The sequence below is a fragment of the Melozone crissalis genome, unplaced genomic scaffold (genome assembly GCF_028551555.1).
Source record: "Melozone crissalis strain CALT ecotype California unplaced genomic scaffold, PUWL_Pcris_2 ptg000066l_1, whole genome shotgun sequence".
Taxonomy (NCBI): Eukaryota; Metazoa; Chordata; class Aves; order Passeriformes; family Passerellidae; genus Melozone; species Melozone crissalis.
This window is the reverse complement of record NW_026535844.1, coordinates 9,443,450-9,464,441: the sequence shown is the minus strand read 5'-3', so window position 1 is coordinate 9,464,441 and position 20,992 is coordinate 9,443,450. Positions and strand designations below refer to the sequence as shown.

Sequence of the window (20,992 nt, the reverse complement as noted above, 5' to 3'; positions counted from 1 at the left end):
AACTACCCTAACCAACTAGCAGTGCTAACTACCATAACCAACTAACAGTGCTAACTACCATAACTACCTAGTTGACCTAACTACTGTAACAAGAAGCTGCCCTCAAGTGCTTCATCTCCTCCGCTGCTCCCTCAGTTGCTTTGCTGCAGTGATCAGAGGTGTCAGGCTGGAGAGAGGCTTGGCTGATGATAAAAATGGGTGCTGCCAAAAGGATAAAGAGGAAAGAAATGAACTGTTACTTTCCAGAGTCAAGTTCCTCACAGGCTCTGTTGCAACAGGACAAAGGGAAATGGTTTGTAACTCAGGAGAGGGAAGCCGGCTCAGATTAGATCTAAGGAAGAGCTTTTTAACCAGCAGAGTGGGGAAACAGTGACAGAAGGTGCCCAGAGATGTGGGAGGTGCCTCCTCCCTGGAAACATCCAAGCTCAGGTCAGGCAGGGCTCTGGGCCCCCTGAGCTGCTTGAAGATGTCCCTGCTCGCTGTGGGGCACCAGGCCCAGATGAGCTCCAAAGGAGCTGCCAAGCCACAGCAGGCGAGGATTCTGCTTGCTCTGCGTGTGGAACGCAGCCAGACTGGAGACTGTGGGAGGGGGCCCCACAAGAAAACCCCTCCCTGGCGCTGCTGCTTCCCCTGCAGCCCCTGGCCCTCACCTGCAGCAGCTCCTGGGCAGCCCAGCGCCGCTCCTCGTCCGTCTCCAGGCTGCACTCGAGGCAGTCCCGCAGCAGAGCCGACAGGCGCCGGGGCTCCTGCAGCTGCGGGGTCCCGTTCTGCCGGATCAGAGCGCGAGCCTGCAGGGAAAGCAAACGCAGCGCTCTGCCAGCTCCCTTCACACCCACACGGGCTCACATCCACCCCGGGGCCTCAGCCCCAGCTCCAGGGGCACTTTCCTCCCTGCCACAGATGCTGCTCACAGCTCATTTTGCTATGCCAGCCAAAAAACCCGAACCCTGGGGCTGCCACAGCCATCACAACATCCAAATGATCTCGCCTTGAGAGCCAGTTTAATTGACTGACTCTGTTAGTAGGAACCTCCATCAGAAATAGCACATTTTGCTTCTCCAAATGTGGGCACCAGCTTTACAGGCCATTTTGCAGAGTCAGTGTGGTCTGCTTGTGTTATTTCAGAGGATTCTTACATCAAATGCATCTCTGCAGTGCCACTGACACTCAAGTAGATGCATTCCTGATGCCCCATCCCAGAAACTGCCAGGCAAGAAACAGGAGGTTTGTGTTGCTGAAAGATCAGGCTAGGTGACACAGAGAAAGTAGCTTGGACTAGGGGAGAAATATGTTAGACTATGGGGATGTTAAACAATCATCTTCAGGTTTTAGACAAGTTTCCCAGTGAGAAGAATCAGGGGGGAAATCATCTCGCAAAACCTCTTTTAGAAACTCCTGCAGAAATCTTGTTGGGTTTGGAGGCAGGATTTGGGGGTGGTTTGGCGTTTTCTTGCAAGATAACATTAGAGCTGATGCACTTGCTTCACATTTTCAGGTCATCCTCCCAGCCAGATGAGCTGCAATAACATAAATCCCAAAGCAAATTGTTGCTAGAGATTGCAGAATCTTCGTCTGTGTGCAGGCATGAGTCCTCTGGGAATTCCCTTCCCATGTGCAGAAACCTCCAGCTGCTGCTCCCAGTGCAGGGTCCCCCTGTGCTCACAAGCCTCTGCAGCCACTGCAGAATTTGCCTCTTACCATGGCCGCCGATTCCCTGAAGTAAGGAGGTTCTCCTTCCACCATCTCGATGGTCACAATTCCAAAGGCCCAGATGTCCACCTTGGGGCCATAAGGAGATCTGGTCACAACTTCTGGGGCCATCCAGTGAGCAGTGCCCACCATGGAGCTGCGCTGGTCCTGCTTAGGGCTGAGCTGAGCACAGAGGCCAAAATCAGCTGAGAACAGAAACAAACCCTGTCAAAGGCAGCTGGAATGAGGAAACCAAGCACAAAGAAGGGCCATAGGCAGAGCAAAGGCACTGCTGGCACCCTGCTCCTCTCCTGAGCTCTCTGCAGGGGCAGCTGTTCTCAGCTGGCAGCAGGGGCCGGGCAGTGCCCCCAGCAGCCCTTGTGGGGCTCTGGCCCTCCCTGGGAAGCAGCCCCACACCCGCAGCCCGGGAGCGCCGTGCCTGGCCAGGAACACCCACCCAGCCTGACAGAGCCGTCCATGCCCAGGAGGATGTTGGAGCTCTTCAGATCCCTGTGGATCACCCGGTTGGAATGGAGGAAATCCAGGCCCTGCAGACACTGAGAGAGAACAATGTGGTAAATAGGTGTGATTCATGCTGATAAAATTGAAACAGTAATCAATATTGATACAGTAATTAATATTTGGAAATAATAAAACAGTTAAAAGTTGTAATGCCAAAGAAGAAAGGGAGAGGAGGGGCTCCACCCCTCCTCCTGGCTGATGTTCAAGGATAGGAGGAAAAAGCAAGAGAAAACAGTTACTTAAAATTAACAGAGAGAAGGGAAAATCTGGTTGGGTCCCAGGAAAATGCCCGCTATAAGAGATTTATTGCTTTGATGCTAAAATGTAGTAATATGTTAATTTTGGCTTACATTATACTGGCTTGGTGCACATGTGTAACCCAAAGGTGAATTAAAGGACAAAGAGGAAGAGGAGAGGTCTTCATCCAAAACGACCCCCAAAGACTTGTGTGACCACCAAACCGAGTGGTGGAGCATGCGCAGTAAAGGTGGTGATGAGGGCGGAGGAAAAATGTGATGAATCGAAAATGGGAGGAGATGACATTGACACATGACATATAAGGGGGGAATCTTCACTTGGCAAGCTCGTACGTGAGGTGGAAAGGGTCCAAGAGCCCTGCACTCCGTACCTCACGGTTATCTTTTGCTTATGAGCTATTATTTGAACCAAATTATCCCTTATTTTTAATCAAATTATATTGTCAATATATATTTTCTAAACTATTCAATTAAAATTGCTGCAATCTCAAATATTGTTTGGTTTTTTTATGATGGGATAATTGGGCAAACATAACAACAAGAAACACGAGGGCAAAAACCAATGGCCAGAATATATCACACAAGAAAGCACAGTTCAGAATTCTGCCAGCAGCAGCTTTGCTGTGACAGGCCAGGAGTGCAGTGCACACAAGCTCCAGGCAAATGGTTCAAGGCACAGCTGAGAACAGCAAATCAAATCCAAACCAGACAGAGAGTACCACAACAGCAGGAGAGAGAACAAGAACAGAGTAGAAGTGCAGTGATGCTGGCAGGCCGTTCACTGCAGAGGCTCTTTCTTCCCCAGCTCACAAAAACAACACAGAAACAAAGCCCTGAGCATGGAGCCACTCCTGTTCTCACGCCCTGTTTGGAAGGGCCATCGTGTCCCAGCCATGGAGTGACAAGCAGGATCCCTCACCTCCCGACTGACAGCTGCCATCTCTCCTTCAGCCATGCGTATCTGTCTGACAACGTCCTGCAAAGTTCCTCCATCCATGTATTGCATCACCAGCCAGAGATCTCCATCAACAAGGAAGCTGGAAGAGGAAAGCAATGGCATGGAAAGGAAAGTGCAGAGCTCAATTCCCCCATGGAAAAGCCTGGAGTGGGGTTTTGTTTCCAGGTCAATTATCAATGAGGACAGAATTAGATGGAGAGACATTGCTGCCAGGCTGCACAGCCCTTGGAATCTGCACAGTCTAAAGGAGAAGGAGACACCTGTGAGAAAGGAGAGGCCTGAGATGGCAAGCAGGTGAAAAATGCAGTTTAGCAACAGCCCAGATCAATGTGGAACCACAACCCTTGGCCCCAGCTGGTTCAGCTTCTGAACTCATCAGTTCCACCATTCCCTGCAGAAGAAGGCAACACAACTGCCAGGGTTATCCAGGGCAAGAGGCTGTGCAGCACTTGGGACAAAAGCAGTCAGAAAACCTTTCAGAAAGTCCCTTCAGAAACAGGCAAGGCCAGTGAAAAATGGGCAAATGAGGCATTTCTGGAAACAAGAACCTGGTCTTCCTGGCATCTGTAGCAATGGAAAAGGGCTGGGAAGAAGAAGCCAAGGGAAATAATTTCTGCTGTGGTTCATCAGCACTTGTTGGGAGACACAGCAAACGGGGAGGAATTTGAAGGAAAAACCAAAGCAAAGCAACAAAAGCACATGGAGGGAGTGAACTGCCAGGCTGTTGTTTTGGGAAGATGTGGCTGTGTCATGCATTTTCCAAACAGGCTACAGACTCCGGATCCCCCTCCCGTGCAGGGCCCGGGCATGGGCTAAGAGCTGAAGCACTCACCTGTCCAGAAATTTGACAATGTTGGGGTTCTTCTTGTCCTTCAGGAGCAGGATCTCATTCACAGCTCGTTCCCTGTTCTGCCCTCTGAGACTCATTTTCTTGATGGCCACCTGAAGGGACATTGCAGCCTTTAACTGCAGGAGTCTGTGGCAGGAGGCCACAGGAAACACGGAGCGAGTCTTTTTGGAGCAACAGAGCCGGGCTGTGCCCAACTGCCTTGGGATGGGACACCAGAGCTCAGCAAGGGCCATTCCCACAGCCCATTGCTCTGCCAGCTGGGGGCTGCTTACAGGACACATGGCCAGAGACATTTGGCCTTGCAAGCTCTGCAGAAATGGTCCCTCAGCTGCCAGCCTCAAAGCTCTAACAACATTCTCTGCACCTACAGTCTTCTCTAATGGCCTCAACATTCTCATTATTATTATTATTATTCAAACACATGTTGCAAGCAGGAGGTAATTCTGATTCTGTGAAAACAGAGCAAAACAGCCAGGAACCCTTTAGCAATTCTATGGGATTTGGTCATGATTTCAGATCCAACTGCTCTGTTTGGGACTGCACAACAAAGCAAACACGCACATCCATTGCTCAGGTGATCCCTGTCACAGGCTGTCACTGACACCAGACCCAAACACAACTGCAAGATTTAGGAGAGGGCTTTGCTCTGGACACCCATCTTCTCATTTCTCTCCCTCTCCCTCTGTGAACAGCTGAAGTGGGACTAAAACCCCAAACTGAGCCCAAGCAGGAGCTCTCCCTAATTAGGCCTTGAGGTTCCCTTTGAAGATAAAAGGCAGGATGGAAAAACTGCTAAATAATGTTCCTGTCTGAGGCTGGGATGAAGATTAATGGGGCCTCAGTCTCCAGCAGCTGATGCATTCACACTTTTAGATATGAAGACCAAGCCAGGGCGTCCTGCACTGACAGACACCGCTGCCCTCCTTGCATTCCTTGGGCACCTGAGAAGGACCAAGTCTGTCCCAGCTGTGCTCTGCAGGCTGACACTGCTCTGCCTTCAGAGGAGCAGCCTGGGCAGGAAAGCTCTGCTGGCCCCCAGAGCTGCAGCCACAGCTCCCAGCAGAGGGGAAAGCCCTGCAGAGCTGCCGGCCGTGCTGGGCGGGTTGGCACTGACCTCTCCTCCAGTGGCCCTGTCGAGTCCTTTGTAAACGGCTCCGAAAGCCCTGGAGACAAAAGAGCAGAGAAGAAAGAAGCAGCGCTTTAGGCCCTGGCAGTGAAAGCCAGCCCAGACAGGAGATCTCTTGTTGCCTTCTGATGCAAGGCAGGCGACCTGGTTCTGAGGAAACGGCACGGCAGCCCTCTCACTAGGGCCACTCGGGCCAATGACACACGCAGACATCAATGTGATGGACGGTCAAAAGGCGTTTATTATCTCGTCTCTTGGGTTTTTATAGTCTAGGGGGTCTCTACGTCAGCATGGGTCTGTCTTTACCTTCTATGGTTAGTAAGAGGTGGACTGTTACTGGGTAGGGGATGGAAAGTTACTGGAATTTGGTTAGGCGGGTTACATTCCTATGTTAGTTTCTTATCTATGGGAAGCAGATGGTCTTATCTAAGGGGATCTGAGGGTCCTGGCTTTCCGTGACATCGCGAGATCTTCCGCAGCGCCTTTCCCTGTCTACCACATCTCCCCCCCCCTTTTCACAAATGAATGAGGTAGTCGTATACATAGGTACTGAAGTGAGGTATGAGGTTGTAACTGGACAAGGGAAAAGGGTCTTGGGAGTCCTGAGTAAGCTTTTGTCAGACAAGTTCGGAGGATCTTGTGACTGACGGTGTTCCCTGGTTGAATTCCCTGGTTGAATTCTCTGGTTGATTTCACAGCAATTGTCGTCGGTCTAGGTACCGGATGTTGGTCCGTTCCAGGCGGGTCTGAACGAACGAGACCAGCTTGTTCAGCAGGCATGGTCCGAAGGTGACTGTTAGAAACCTGTCAATTTTTCTCTTTTGTGGATCTGGCTGGGTCCCTCAAGAAGATGGTGCACTTCTTCGTCTGAGTGGTACAGGACCCTAGGAACAATCAGAACTTGGACACAGAAGTCGTTAGAGTCATTAAATTTGGGAAGGAACTCACAAGGACTCACTCCGGATCGCTGGCAAACCCACCTCCCAGATGCGGATGGGACTGCCCACTTATTGTTTTTCCTGTTAGGCTTGACGATTTTGGTGCAGATGTTGCCTTTCCGCCTAGCTAGGGTTGCATTGCCAAAGCGTCTGCCTCGGCCTGTGACTTGACTCCGGGTGATTCCTTTGCGAGGGGTGTCCCATCTGCACTGGTGAGGGGCGTTGGCTGAGGAATAACTGAAGGGAGTGTTTAAGGCGACTCCTTCGAAAAAGGGAGGTTTGACATCGTAACAAAGCCAGCAGGATTCGGTTAGGTTAGGGTTGGATTCGTTCAGGGATACAAAGGTAGCTTCTAACATGCGAAGGATTGGGTCTGCGTCTGACTCGGTTAAGCGGCTCCTCTGAAAGGTCTCCGCTTGACCGGTCAGGACATTGCTGACCCCTGTGGGTAAGGTTTTGGGGTAGGTTATGTTTCTCCCTTTTGGCACGCTTTTAATCGCTTTGTTGGGTCCGACTGCTCGGGGTGCTGACGGTTGAAGCCTGATAATTCGCACGTTCTCCCTCTCTTTTGACCCTTGAAGGACCCCTGTCCTGTGGCCCAGCTAGGGTGATCTGGCTGCAAGACCGTCCTGTTATAATCGGTGCATGCCCGAAATCTAGGGATTTTATGCGGGTTTCGATGGAAGTTCCTGTGAGAGAAGAGGGGTATTTTGCAGCCGATGGGTGCCCAGGTGAACTGTAGGAATTTGTCTGGCTCTTGTGGATCCCACCCGGGCCCCGATGGCCTGGCATCTGTAACAATGGTTTCGCAGCCCCAGTGCCCACAATATCCCCACCCTGGGTGATTGCAGTAGCTTTTCCCCGGGTTTGAAGCTGGGCACCAGTAGGATAGGTACGAGTGTGTGACGTGTGGGGAATAGGGGTTTACTTTTGGCCGTCCTGGAAACCCGTCGGTGATGCGGAGCACGAAGGATGGGGTGTTCGGTGTGGTGATTTGTCTGAGCGCTTTGCCCCTACTAAGGTGTCGCATGACCCGCCTGAAGGGCTGATGGGGGTAGTGGTCTGGGCCGGCTTGCCCTCTGACGACAAGCCCCAACAGCAAAATCCCACAGAAACTCCCTTGGTGCTTGGGTCTCACCCGTGCGGGTCTCTCGGGTGCTGCCTGGCGGCTTGGTGGTCTGTCGCTTTCCTCTGGAATGGGGATGTACGCGTCATGAGGACGTCTCGTGTCCTGTGAACAAAAACTCGCAATTCTCGTCAGTCTCATTCTGCTTGCCCTGAAGGTCCGGTTTAATCGACTTAAGTGGACACCACCTGATTTTGCCGTCCTTTTTGACCGCTGCGTACCCTCGCCCTGTGAGCATCAGCCTCCAACCCCGTTCCCACTCGCCTAGCTCGTTTCTAATTACAACCTGCGGGCCCTCCTCTAGCGTTTGAGTGACCCAGTGTTTTTGAACGGGACTGTTTGTTTCGTCTCCCCTAGGGAATTGATTCAGTGCCAGCAAGGCGGTTGCCAGCATACGTGCCTGATCTCCTGGGGGAATGGCATTGGCAAAGCCTTCTGCTTTTGCCAACACTTCTATCTTGGTTTTCAGGGTCTGGTTTGCTCTCTCTACTATGGCCTGTCCGGTACTGTTATGTGGGATGCCGTGCACTAGCGTGATACCCCATTTCGAGGCGAATTCCTGTACTTGTTTGGATTTGAAGTTGGAGCCGTTGTCCGTTTTGATCTACTTGGGGATACCTAGCCAAGCCATGGCTGTCAGCCAGTGCTGGATTGTGGCTTTGGAGTTAGTTTTGGGGTGCTGTGTAGCTATGATCGCTCCGCTATAAGTGTCTACTGTCACTGCAAGCCATGCTCGGGGCTTCAGTATTTCGCACCAGGTGAAGTCCGACTGCCAGATTTCTGAGGGCTTGAGACCTCTCGGGTTGACTCCGCAGGTCCAAAGGGGTGACTTCTGGCAATGAGGGCAGGTGGCTACCACATGTCTGGCGTCCGCCGTCGAGATTCCGCATCTCTTCGCCAGTGCTTTGACTCCGATGTGGAGCGACTCGTGCAGTTGACGGGCTCTTTGCAAGGTCCCAACGCCTTTTGCTGCGGCGTCCGCTTTGTCGTTGCCGATCTGGAAGTAACCTTTGATTGGGTCATGGCTGTTGATGTGGATGACTGACGCGGTGCCCTGTCGCGAGGAGAGTGCTTCTTCCAGCATTAGGGCTGCTGCTGATGTTGACACTCCTGGTCCTGCCATGGCTAGGCTGAGCCTTGCCACGAATATGGAGTCCGTTACGATGTTGAGGTGTTCGTCTTGGAAGAGTCCGCACGCCAAAACCACTGCTGCTGCTTCCAGTTGTTGAACTGACCGCGTGGGGTCACACGCTTTGACGCAATGCCATTGCTCTCCTGCCTGCCACACTGCTGCTGCGGTTGAAGTCGTGGAGAAAGCGTCTGTGAAGACCGTTGGTCCCGGCTGCGGTCTGTCCTTGACCTTCGGTGGCATGTCCATGTCGACTACGGTCAGCAGCTGAGTCCAGGGTGGTCTGGAGGAGTAGGTGATTTCTCCTCCGAAGCCGGAGAGAGCAAGGGCCAGGTACTCCGATATTACGGTTGACTCTATGGTCGGCTGCTTGCGAAACGGAAGGTGGATGCTTGTCGGCTCTGTCCCTAGGTGTTTCAAGGCGAGTCTCCTGCCTTTCATGATGAGGTTGGCGATGCACTCGATTCCTGGGGAAAATGCACGAGCGGGTCTTCCGAGGACCACCCATTGGATCGGTCGGGCCTTTTCTGCAAGTCCTTGGGCCAGTGCTCCCACTCCCCCCTTCGGTGTAAAGTGGACGTACAGGTCCAGTGGCATGGCTGGGTTCCACCTGGCAAGCGTGCCAGTGGCCACCCGGTTTTCGATGAAGTCGAGGGAGCTCGTTGCTTGCGGTGTCAGCTCCTTGGGTTCCCAGGGGTTCTTTCCTTTCAGGAGGTTGTACAGAGGGTCCATGACCTCGGGAGGAATCTGGACGATGTTGCGAAGCCACTGCAGCGATCCCACCAGGCGTTGCACGTCGTGGAGCGTCTCAATGTCTCGGTTGATCTTCATCTCGGGGGGTGTCACGTAGGAGCTCGTGATGCCTACTCCCAGGAAGGTCACGCAGGGTCCTCTCTTGATCTTTGCGCTCGCGATCTCGAAGCCGTTGGCTTGAAGGGTTTCCGTGACTGTGGTCACCAGGTGATCCACTTGGCTTGTCGATGGTGCTGCGACCAGGATGTCGCCATTGTACTGGATGATGGTTGCGGTGGGGTAGGAGTGTCGGACTGGCGTCAGTGCTTTGTCCACGGTGATTTGGCATGTGGTCTGGCTGTCGACCCGGCCTTGCGGAAGTACTCTCCATTGGAAGCGAAGGTTGGGCCGCTCGCCGTTCCGAAATGCCACGGAAAAGGCGAATCGTTCTCTGTCATCAGGGTGCAGGGGTATTGAAGAGAAGCTGTCCTTGATATCCAGTACTGCACACGGCTGCCCTTCGGGGATGGCTGAGTTCGTGGGTAGCAGTGTCTGGACTGGACCCATGGGTCTGATCGTCTTGTTCACTTCTCTCAGGTCGTGGACGAGACGATAGCCTTGTCCGGACCTTTTGGGGACCACGAATACCGGGGTGTTCCATGGGCTGGTGGAGGGTTCTATGTGACCCTTTTGCAGTTCTCGATCGACCTGTTCCTGCAAGGCTGCCATTCGAGGCTCTGTCAGGGGCCTCTGCTCAACCCATACAGGGTCTGATGATTTCCAAGTCAGTTTGATTGGCAGCGGGGGGTGTACAGCAGTGGCCCTCGTGGTAAATTTGTGATCCGAAATCCGAGCAAGGAGAGAACGTCCCTTCCTAACAGGGGTGGAGAATTCTGCAAAATTGACTGCTCCCTGTGGGGGCATAGGGTATGAGGGTCCCCTGCCCCACTGGGGGTTGCTGTAGCTGGGCCGTCTCGCATTTGCAGCGGGAGGAGGCTGAGTGTGGCCCGCGCGCCCCCTCCCTCTCCCGTTTCCCCTGGGCCGGGATGCTTGGAGTGAGGGTGCTGCCAGGGAAAGCTGTGCTCGCTGACTAGCTGTCCTTCCCCGGAAGCCTGGGCTAACGCGGTCGTCTTGCCATTCCTGCTTAAATGCAATCCGCCCGGCCCCATCAAAAGCATGCGGCTTATTTGCGTAATATCAAAATTGAGCAGATCGTTATTGCTAGAAAGGCCGTCCTCAGGAGTGGGTACTACAACTGAGTTGATCCCTATTTCTGAAATCCCTTTGGCTTCTTTTGGGTTAACTGGGGTATATGCCCTTTGTTGGTTCCCCCGCGCTCCGGCAACCCCCCCTGGGAAAGCGTGCATGGAGGCTGCCGGTGCCCGGTCCCCACAGGCTGCTTTTATTTTTCCCCCATCGGTGAGTTTGTGTTGCGATTGTTTCCCGATATTGTTTGAAGCTTTATTCGGTTTCGCTCGAAACCGCATTAATTCTGCTCTCTCGGATTCCGAGTCCCAGCCGGGCTCGGTCGGCTCTTCCGAGCTGTCTCAGCAGCTGTTACTTGACTCTGAGCCGGAAGCTGAATGCCGGTACCCTTCCGGCGCTCCGTGCCATTTTGTGCGGCTCCGACCCCGCTCCTCCCTTTGGGGGTGGTGCCGCTCCCTCCCCCTGGGGTCTCCCCGCCTCCTGCCGGGGGAGGTCCTTGCCCTATGAGGACCTAATTTGAATAGAGCGCTCTGGTTGGTCTTGCACTCTACCGCGGGGACCGCCCCCCCTCCCCGCTCGCCCGCGCATGCGTTTTTAAGCAGCCTGACGGCATTTCCGCCCTTCTCCTCCTCTCTTCCGCCCTCGCCATGTGGTTCGGCGCCATTTTTAAACGCACATGGCGGGGGCGAGTTTTTACCGATCCCGGCAGGGTCCGACCATCCGGCCGCGTTCCGCGCCTTCTCCGCGGGTCCCTGCCAGAAGCATCGCGCGCGCTGCTCTGCCTCTTCTGCTGGATCGGCGACCGGCGGGGAAGGGACGGATAGAGAAACTGCGGTTTTTTCGGATGGTTCCGCGGGGGGGCTAGGACCCGACGGGCTCCGTGGGAAGGTCGGGGGGTCCCATGGGGGTTCCGGGGGGTCTCCTGGGGGCTCCGGGGGGTCTGGGCTCGGGCTCGGAAAGGGATGGAACGCGCCCGGCCCCCGCATGGTCCCGCCGTCAATCCGATCGCTCTCGGAGGCGGTTTGTGTCGCAGCCCCCACCCCCGGCTGTGGTGTAGCTAATAAACGTGTACACGCGGCTTTCCGCATCTCCTGTTCTTCTAACGTCTCGCGTAGGGTCTCTTCTACTTTCCCCCACGCTCTGAGGTTTTTACCTCTGCCTGCGGACTTAGAGTCCTCTGCTGAGGCGGCAGTACACGTCTCCCGCGCTCCCGAATATAATATATTTAACGGACGTCCGATCGTCCCCAGCTCTAGGAGCCTTGCAATAGCAAGATTAGAGTTCCTGAGCTCACCTTTAATTCCCCATTGCTCATGAGCCTGACTTACGACCTTCGCTGTGGATTCCATGGTCCACGCTGGTCCGGAGGCGTCCCTCCCGCTGTAGTCGGACCCGCCGCTACAGCCGCCGCCCTCTGACCAGGAGAATTCCCGTTCCCTGGGCACTGCAGCAGTCCCGGGTTCGGCACCAGTATGTTGCCTTCTGATGCAAGGCAGGCGACCTGGTTCTGAGGAAACGGCACGGCAGCCCTCTCACTAGGGCCACTCGGGCCAATGACACACGCAGACATCAATGTGATGGACGGTCAAAAGGCGTTTATTATCTCGTCTCTTGGGTTTTTATAGTCTAGGGGGTCTCTACGTCAGCATGGGTCTGTCTTTACCTTCTATGGTTAGTAAGAGGTGGACTGTTACTGGGTAGGGGATGGAAAGTTACTGGAATTTGGTTAGGCGGGTTACATTCCTATGTTAGTTTCTTATCTATGGGAAGCAGATGGTCTTATCTAAGGGGATCTGAGGGTCCTGGCTTTCCGTGACATCGCGAGATCTTCCGCAGCGCCTTTCCCTGTCTACCACAATCTCTGCTGCCTGCAGCGTTCACAAACACCTGGGTGCATCGACCCTTCCATCACCAGCACAGCAGCCACCAGCCCTCTGCCATGCAAGGTGTGCAAGAGGAAACTGAGACACAGCACGAAGGAACTGGGCTGGAGCAAATCCCAAATGTCCACGCTGAATTGCTTTAGTTCCAAAGCTAGGAGAAGAAATGGGTGTCTAAAGAACTGGAAAAGAATGCATTTCATCCTTTTCCATTTCCTGCCTAAGACCTGCAGGATCCACAAGGGCCCTGCCATCAGACAGGTGATGCTTTTTCCTCCACAGTGCATCAGCTCTGTGTCTGTTACTGAATGTATGGGGTCTGCTACCTGTGCTAGAATAGAGCACTTATTAGTTCATCTCCGGTTTCTGTTTCTAAACCATTAGGTTGATAATCCTGAGCAGTGGATATTTTTTGAAGCAAAATATTTGAAAGAAATCTTCTTGAGAACTGTTTTCTGACAGTCACCAGATGGTGAGTTGCTCTTTTAGGCAATCCAGTTCCAGGGACAGATCTTCCAGGTCCTGCTCCTTGCTGCAGGCAGGACACTGCCAGCCTCAGGGGCCTTTGACTGCGCCTTCTGACCACAGTTATCAATTCTGATCAGGACTGAGAGACAGCAGGATGGTAGCCCAGTGTCTGAAGGTGCTTGGAGCTCTCCTGACCTCTCACTTGATCCTGCACCAGCACAACCCCCAGCCCTGCTTGTGCAGAAGCAGCTGCTGTGCACTTACCCTTGGCCAATCTGCTCCACTTCCAGGTATTTCTGGGCAGGCTCCGCCTCGCTCACGGTGTTCCCTGAAAGAAACCACATGGAAGACGCTCCCTCCCAGAGTGAGAGCCCGCCTTGCAGCAGAGCCAGAACCAGCCCCGCTCCCTGGGGCCGGGAGCCCCTTGGTGTCAGCTGGGGAAGGACAATAAATGGCTCTGGGACATTCAGCTGCAGAGCAACCATGGGTGCAGCTGATGCCCAGACACACACACAGCACCTGCTCGGGCACCCAGGAACAGAGCAGACGTACTCAGCTGCATCAGGCACCACTCCCCTCTCCCCTCTGGCTGCAGGGCTGTGCTGCTGTCAGAATGTTCAGCCCAGGATCCCACAGCGGAGGGAGCTTCATTGTCCTCTTCCCAAGCAGAGGGAGCTTCTCCATCCTCTTCCCAAAATGCTGCAGCTTCTCCATCCTCTTCCCAAAATGCTGCAGCTTCTCCATCATCTTTCCAAGCCAGGGGATGTTCACTGTCCACTTCCCATGCTGGGAGATGTTCACTCTCCTCTTCCCAAGACGCAGGATGTCCTCCATCCTGTGCGAGGAGGATGGGAGATGGGAGATGTCCTCCATCCTCATTCCTCTCCAGGAGATGTCCTCCATCCTCATCCCACTCCGGAAGTTGTCCTTCATCCTCATCCCACTCCGGAAGATGTCCTCCATCCTCATCCCACACCGGGAGATGTCCTCCATCCTCATCCCACTCCGGGAGATGTCCTCCATCCTCATTGCACCCTGCGAGTTGTCCGTTGTCCTCGTCCCACTCCGTGGGAGCTTGGGCATTCTGGTCCCACACCAGGGCACATCCACCGTCCTCGTCCCATGCCAGGAGATGCCCCCTGTCCTTGTCCCACCCCGCGGGAGCCTCGCCGTTGCATTCCCACACCGCGGGATGTTCGCCCTCGTCTCCCAGAGCAGCGGGAAGTTCACTGTCATCTCCTGGCACTGAGGGAAGTTCACCATCGTCCCCCAGAGCAGCAGGAAGCTCACTGCTGTCTTCCTCCTCTTTGGCCTCCTCTTTCGAAGCAGAGGGAGTCCCAGGAGGTGCTGGTGCTGCTTTTGTGCCCTGTGGACAGACGGCAGCGTGAGGGACAGGAAGTTCTATCTCAGTTATCACCTTATTTATCCTCAGCTGCACATCCAGCTGCACTAAGCAGAAAATGGGTTCAGAGCTCTTCCAGCTAACAATGGGCTAAAGTCGACATTGCCACTTATTGTTGGGAATTCAATATTCCACCATGGCTAAAGCCAGCAAGCAATTCTCTGCCTGCAAAACCAGACCTGCAGCTCTTCAAAAGCTCTTCAGCAGAAAAGGAGAAAACTGCCAGGGATCCCTTTGCTGCTGCTGCTGCTGCAAAGACAGTGACAGGAACTTTCCTTCAGCCTCCCAGGCTGGCACTCCCACATGCCACGCTCACCACTTGCTGCACAATTCCAAACACCAAAGGTTCCTTTCCCACTCACCGAAGGAGGAGCTGCTCGGAATGTAGACATGAGGTGCCCTGCAATGGGAGAGGGAACATGAACCAGATGCTGTTAGGAGAAAAACTGCCTGTGGTGGGAAATGCCACGGAGCAAGGCAACCCCGAGAGAGCATTTTGCTTTCACAGCATCCCTCCAGGAGCCACAGTCCCTTCCCACAGCAAGCAAGAGAGCAGCACAAAATACTGGGCTGGGTCAGCTCTTGGCTGGAGCAGCAAAGGGAGGGAGTTCCAGGCTCTGCTGGCACAGACTCCCTGCTTGAGGGAACAGAACCCCCCAGGGCCCATTGCAGATGCTGTGCACCCCCCGCTGGCTGCAGACACCCCCTTTTTCAGCTGCAGCTGCTGGCAGGAGCTCTCCCAAAGCAATGGTGTCTTCATGGCAATTTGGTTCCAAAGTCAACTCAGCTCCAGAGGAAGAACAGAAAGCACACAGCAAGGCCAAAGCCACAGATGCTGCAGCAAAGGAAAACCTCGACTTACGTGCCAAGTGGGTTAAAAAATACCCCGAATAAGCCACAGAGTACATAGTGCAAACTGCAGCAGCCATGTGCTGCATCATTTTGGCTGCGCTGCACACGTCTGCAGCCTGTAGTCCTGCAAGCACAGAAGGACACCCGTCAGGGTTGGGCTGGCTGCTGAGAATGCCTCGGGCAGGAGGATCCTCCGGCAACGAGCCCAGAGCCACTCTGGGCACTGAGGCCTCCGTGTCCCACAGCAACAGGAACACCACGGGGACGTGGCGCTGTTCCTGTGACGTCCCAGCAGCAGCTCACGCAGAAACCGCCTGGAAGGTTCTCCTGTGTCACAAAGGAGCACAAAGAACCCTCCCAGGGCACAGCCTATGGCCCAAAGGGTGCAAGAGGAACTTGGAAAATGCAGCAAACAAGGACACCCTATAGCCCAGCCTGAACACTGAGGAGGAACAAGGACGGCACCAAACCAAAGGAAACGTGACCTTTAGTCACTGATACTTGACTAAAAGCAGCAAGCCTTGTTCCATCTGAGATCTTTGTTCTGGTTCTAAATGCAAGCAAGGTTCTCCACTCTAAATACACAGAAGGCAGAACTGGGGAGGAGGTGGGGTTAGGAAGGAGGAGGAGGAGGAGGGAGAGAGGAAAAGGAGGAGCAGGAAGAGGAGGAGCAGGAGCAGGAACAGGAGGAACAGGAGGTTCCAGTGCCCCCTGTGGCCGCGGCTGCGGTACCATCGCCCCCAGCTCGTCCTGCAGGTGAGCAGGGAGGGGAACCCGTCTCAAATCCATTGGGAGTCCCTGTGAGGGTGTTTTTATTGGGGTGTGTTTGGAGCTCACAGATTGTGGAATTGACTCCAAACATCATCTGATGTCCCTGGGAGGTTTTTTTCTCTGTGTGTGTAGGTTTGGATCTTGCAGGAGCCCAAAGCTGAGCCCCTTGTGGGATCTTTGGGGGCCCACGTTCCATTGCCCAGTATGGGCAGGGGAGGACATTGGTCCTGGGGACCCCTGGGAGAGCAGAGGAGGAGAACCCCTGGGACCCCCAGAGTGGGGAGAGCAGAGAGGGGCGATCCCAGAGCTGGGGGACCCCGGCAGACTGGAAAGGGGGGGAGCCTGGAGAGGAGGGACCCCTGGGATCCCTGGGATCTGTAAGTAGAGCATCAGGGGAGAAGGGACCCCATGGACTCCCAAAAGCCCCTGGATCATCCCTAAGCAGGACGCTGGAGAAGGGGGAACCCCTGGAACCATTGGGCTGAATCTTGACATTGTGGAGATTTTCATGGACACAAGACTTCTACTGAGTTCCAGACATGGAATTGTGCAGAAGGAGCCTCTACTCTAAGGCGCTCCCATCTTGGTTTCACCCAAATCAGGGTTTGTCATTCCCAAGCTGTGGCCAGATGGAGGAGGAGGAAAAGCCCAAGAGATCCCACACGTGGAGGGGCTGCAAACCCAGCCTAGGGAGGTGTGAGGAGGAAAGAGCCCCCCTGAGTCAGGAAGCTGGCCAGAGATCCAGCCAGAGCTCAGAGCTGGTGGAGAAGGCTCGTGGAAGGGAGAAGCCCCACAAGTGCTTGGAATGTGGGAAGGGTTTCAGCTACAGCTCCACCCTGATGGAACACCAGAGCATCCACACTGGGGAGAGGCCCTGGGAGTGTGGGGAATGTGAGAAGAGCTTCAGTGGGACCTCTGACTGAGCTTTAGCAAGCACCACAAGATCCACACTGGGGAACGGCCCTAGGAGTGCTTGGAATGTCAGAAGAGCTTCAGGTGGGATTCAGAGATCATCCCTCACCAGCACTTCCACACCAGGGAGAGGCCCTGCGAGTGTCCCGAGTGTGGGAAGAGCTTCGTGCGCTGCTCCAGCTCCATCCCTCATGGGAGCATCCACGCTGGATGGTCCCCAGTGACCCCCATTGGGCAGGGCCCTGGTGACCCCTGTTCTGGCTGATCTGTGTTGGGCAGGGGGAAGGTGTTGGAGAGATTTCTTTCCCTTCTCCTTGTGCTGCTGTAATTTGGTAATAAATTCCCTCCGTGTGCCCAGGCCGGGTCTGTTGTGCCCGTGCCGGATTTGCTGCGTGATCTCTCTCGGTCCTTGTCCCCACGCAGGAACCCTCGGTTCCTTTTTCTGTCCCTGTGCGGCTGCGGGGGGCAGGGACAGAGCGGCTCTGGGGGTGCCTGGCATCGGGCCAGCGTCACCGCTCGCCACCGGCAGCCCTGAGATGCCGCGCACCTGGGCACGCATTGCTGGGCTCACCTGAGCTCCCACCTGCCCAGCGCCCCAAGGTTCCCCCTCCCCAGTCCGGGGCTGCAGCGTCCCGGGAACCCCTCAGCAAATGAAAACACAGCCAAAACGCGCCGCAGCCAATGAGAGCGCGTTGTTCAATCATCAGTTGTGTGGCGGAGTCTCTGAGATCGGGTCCCCAAAAGTGGCGACAGCCAATGAGAGCGCGCGGCGCTGCCGAGCCCGCCCTGCTCCGGACTGGCGCTCCCAGCGCTGCGCGGCTGCTTTGGGGCTGCTGCTCCCTGCCCGGCCCCGGCCATGGGGCGAGGGGCGGCAGCTGGGGCCCTGCTGGTGGCACTGGTGGTGCTGGGAGCCCCCCCGGCTGCGGGCGCGGAGCTCTCGGGTGAGCGGGGTGCGGGAGGCGCTGGGACGGGAGGGAGAAGCGGGAAAAGGGGGCGAAAGGGGGAGCCCAGAATGGAGCGAGAGGAGGAGGGGACCCCCCATTGGGAGAGCGGGATGGGCTGACGGGGGGGGGGAGGTGAGAAAGGGGTGGGAGAGGGTGGGAAAGTCGTGAAAAGGGGCGGGTGGGACCCCAAAAGAGGAGCCCAGCCCTCCCCTCCCGGACCCCTGCCGCGTCCCCCGGCGGGGCTGTTTGGGGAGGGGGCGCGTGAGGGGCGCCCGGGCCGGGCCCAGAGCCCAGCGCTGCCGAGTCCGACCTGCCTCGTGTCAGTCCGTTGATGAAGAGGCCTCTTACATCTCTACTTGTCTGTCACAGCTGTTAAGGACGGGCGAGAGGGGTCTTCTCTTGGAGGAGGGACCACCCCGAAGCTCAAAGCAGCCAGGCCGAGAGGTGGGGACGACTCCAGAGCTATTGTGCAAAAAGGGCAGGGTGCCCTGCGAGCTCAGTGTAGCATATAGCAAACAACACCTGTGGAAAAAGAGTAAGCTAGCAGTACTTTCAGGCCTCAGGCACATGACATTCCCCCCCACTGGTTCTGCAAACAGGGGTTTTAATTTTTCCCTGGTCGCTCTCCATGACAGTCGTGAGGCAGATGAAGGATATTTCGGACAGATTCTCACAGAAGACTTTGTTATTCTTCTCGAAGTTCATGAATTTAGCAGGACCTTGGCTGAGCAGCAGTCTGTGTCATCAATTAATAACATTTTATGAAACTTATGGCTTCTCCTGTCGCTTCTTTATGTACAAGTCCCTGGCCCTATCTCTGAGCAGATTCACAGCATCTGTTTGTAAAGGCACTTTCCTCTTCCTTTCATGGGAGTCCCCCGTTTGTGCGACATCCCCCCCGGAGCAGGGTGTCCCGCCTTGCTGCAGCTCCACCCTCAGGCAGTGCTCAGCCAATCAGAGCACACGGCGCTTATGACTCAGCAGTTGCCAGGCAGACCCACAGCTCCCAGCGTTCCCCACCTGCGCCCCCCCTTCGGCCCCAGCGCCCCCCTTGAGGAGAATTTGGGGAGGTGGGAGTGGGGCAGCGCCAAGGCCGGGCCCCCCCGCGCTGTCCTGGCGGGAGCGGCTGCAGTGGGGACCGAGTGCGGGCGGGAGCGGCCGAGAGCCCAGCGCTGCCCCAGCCCGACCTGCCCCAGCTCCATCCCTGCCCCTGCCGTGGGATGCTGTGGGTTTGGGGGCAAGAGGGAGCCGGCAGTGGGTGCTGTGCCTGGGGCAGGAGGAGAAGGGAAGGAGAAGCAGGGTTGAGGAACAAAAAGGTCAAACGATGCACGTGGGAGGAGAAGGTGGGATTGTGCAGGAGAAGGAGGAATAGCAGGAGGAAGAGGAGTGTGAGGAAGAGTAGGGACACAGGAGGAAGAGGAGGAGCAGAAATAGGAGGCACCACAAGATTCCACCTCTCCCCGTGTCTGCAGCCTCCTCTCCAGCCCCAGGAGCGTTGCCCCTCCCCCCAACCCCCCTCCCCCAACGTGCAGTCCTCCGGGGAAGGGGGATCCACGATTTTCATGGGGGTGAATCTCGGTGTTTCTGAGATTTATTGGGGTAAATATTGGTACTTTGGTGTTTTGCGGAGGCTGAATCTTTACGTTTTGGAGGGGGTTCTGGCTGAATCTTCATGTTTGGCAGCTATTGATCTGTGTCTTGATGCTTGTAGGATTTTTGTGCTGAATCTTGGTGTTTTAGCAGTTCTTACAGACACAAGATTCCCAATGACTTCCTGAGATGAACGCCGGCAAGGAGGAGCCCCCAGCCCAAGGCGCTCTCATTTTGTTTTTCTCCCAAACCAGGATTTTTCATTCCCAAGCTGTGGCCAGATGGAGGAGGAGGAAAATTCCTGGAGATGCCAGACAAGAAGGGGCTGCAAGGAGGAAAGACCCCCCCCCCCCGTCCCAGGAAGGCGGCCGCAGATCCAGCCAGGTCTCAGAGCTGGTGGAGGAGCCTCACGGCAGGGAGAAGCCCCACAAGTTCTTGGAATGTGGGACGGGCTTCAGCCACAGCTCCGACCTGAGTAAACACCATAGGATCCACACTGCGGGAAAGCCCTATGAGTGTAGGGAATGTGGGAAATGCTTCAGCCGCAGCTCCAACCTGAGGAAACACCAGACGATCCACAGTGGGGAAAACCCCTTTGAGTGTGGGGAATGTGGGCACGCCTTCAGGACGGTCTCTGGTCTAATCCAGCACCAGGTGATCCACCCTGGCGAAGGGCCTTATGAGTGCTTGGAGTGTGGGAAGAGTTTCGGGTGGAGCTATGCCCTGAGAAGCCACCACTGGTGCCTCCACACTGGGGAGAGGCCCTACAAGTGTTCTGAGTGTGGGAAGAGGTTTCAGTCCAGCTCCAATCTCTTAGTACATCAGCAGATTCACACAGAGGAGAGGCCCTTCCGCTGCAGGAAGGGCTTCAAGTGCAACTTGTACCTCATCCTGCACTGGCGCATCCACACTGGGGAGAGGCCCTACGAGTGTCCTGAGTATGGGAAGAGGTTTCAAAGCAGCTCCGATCTCCTCAAACATGAGCGGATTCACACGGAGGAGAGGCCCTTCCGCTGTCCCAACTGTGGGAAGGGCTTCAAACAAAACTGCAAACTCACCATCCACCAGCGCATCCACACCGGGGTGAGGCCCTACGAGTGTCCTGAGTGTGGGAAGAGCTTCATGTGCTGCTCCAGCTCCATCCCCCATGAGAGGATCCACGTCGGACGATCCCCAGTGACCCTCATTGGGCAGAGCCCTGGTGATCCATGGTCCTGGTGATCCATGTTTGGAGACACCTGGCTGGGAGGCTGCACATCTTCCTGGCTCCATGGGCACCTGGATGAACACAGGGGCAGGAACATCCATTGGGACACAGACCAACAATGGGAATTCCTTGGAGACAGTGGATTTGTTGACTTTCAATCCCAGAAAATCTTTTGCGTTCAGTCATATTTTCTGGTGGCATCAAGGAATACTGAATGGTCTGGGAGGTTGTTAAGTAATAAGGAGGGGGAGCGGCACTGGAGACAAAAACCCCTCACCCCGATGTTCATGTTGCAACAGGGCTTATTTTTTCCCAAGCCGTCTCTTATGAAGGGCATTGAAAGATCCCATCTGGATGCCCTCATTGGTTTGAACTCCACACCCCTTTGGGTCCTGGCCAGTGAGATGCCTGCAGCCTTGGGAGATATGTGACT

The 20,992-nt window shown here is 55.2% G+C and overlaps 2 protein-coding genes across 2 annotated transcripts; one reads left to right on the top strand and one right to left on the bottom strand.

Moving 5' to 3' along the window:
* Nucleotides 1-18,467, bottom strand: LOC128945584 (serine/threonine-protein kinase PAK 3-like). The gene is made up of 14 exons (XM_054289320.1): nucleotides 18,347-18,467; nucleotides 15,868-15,885; nucleotides 15,146-15,259; nucleotides 14,646-14,683; nucleotides 13,866-14,247; nucleotides 13,401-13,706; nucleotides 13,146-13,209; nucleotides 5,391-5,439; nucleotides 4,259-4,368; nucleotides 3,388-3,505; nucleotides 2,147-2,246; nucleotides 1,699-1,895; nucleotides 651-788; nucleotides 1-201 (listed from the first exon to the last, which is right to left on the bottom strand). Exons 1-14 carry the CDS (start codon nucleotides 18,465-18,467, stop codon nucleotides 112-114), a joined length of 1,845 nt encoding a protein of 614 aa, XP_054145295.1. The 3' UTR covers nucleotides 1-111.
* A 619-nt stretch (nucleotides 18,468-19,086) lies between these two features.
* Nucleotides 19,087-20,462, top strand: LOC128945583 (zinc finger protein 345-like; the record flags this gene model as incomplete). The annotated part of the gene is made up of 2 exons (XM_054289319.1): nucleotides 19,087-19,092; nucleotides 19,713-20,462. Coding segments are annotated over exons 1-2 (756 nt in total), but the record flags the coding sequence as incomplete, so codon positions are not given.
* Between the last annotated feature and the right edge of the window lie 530 nt (nucleotides 20,463-20,992).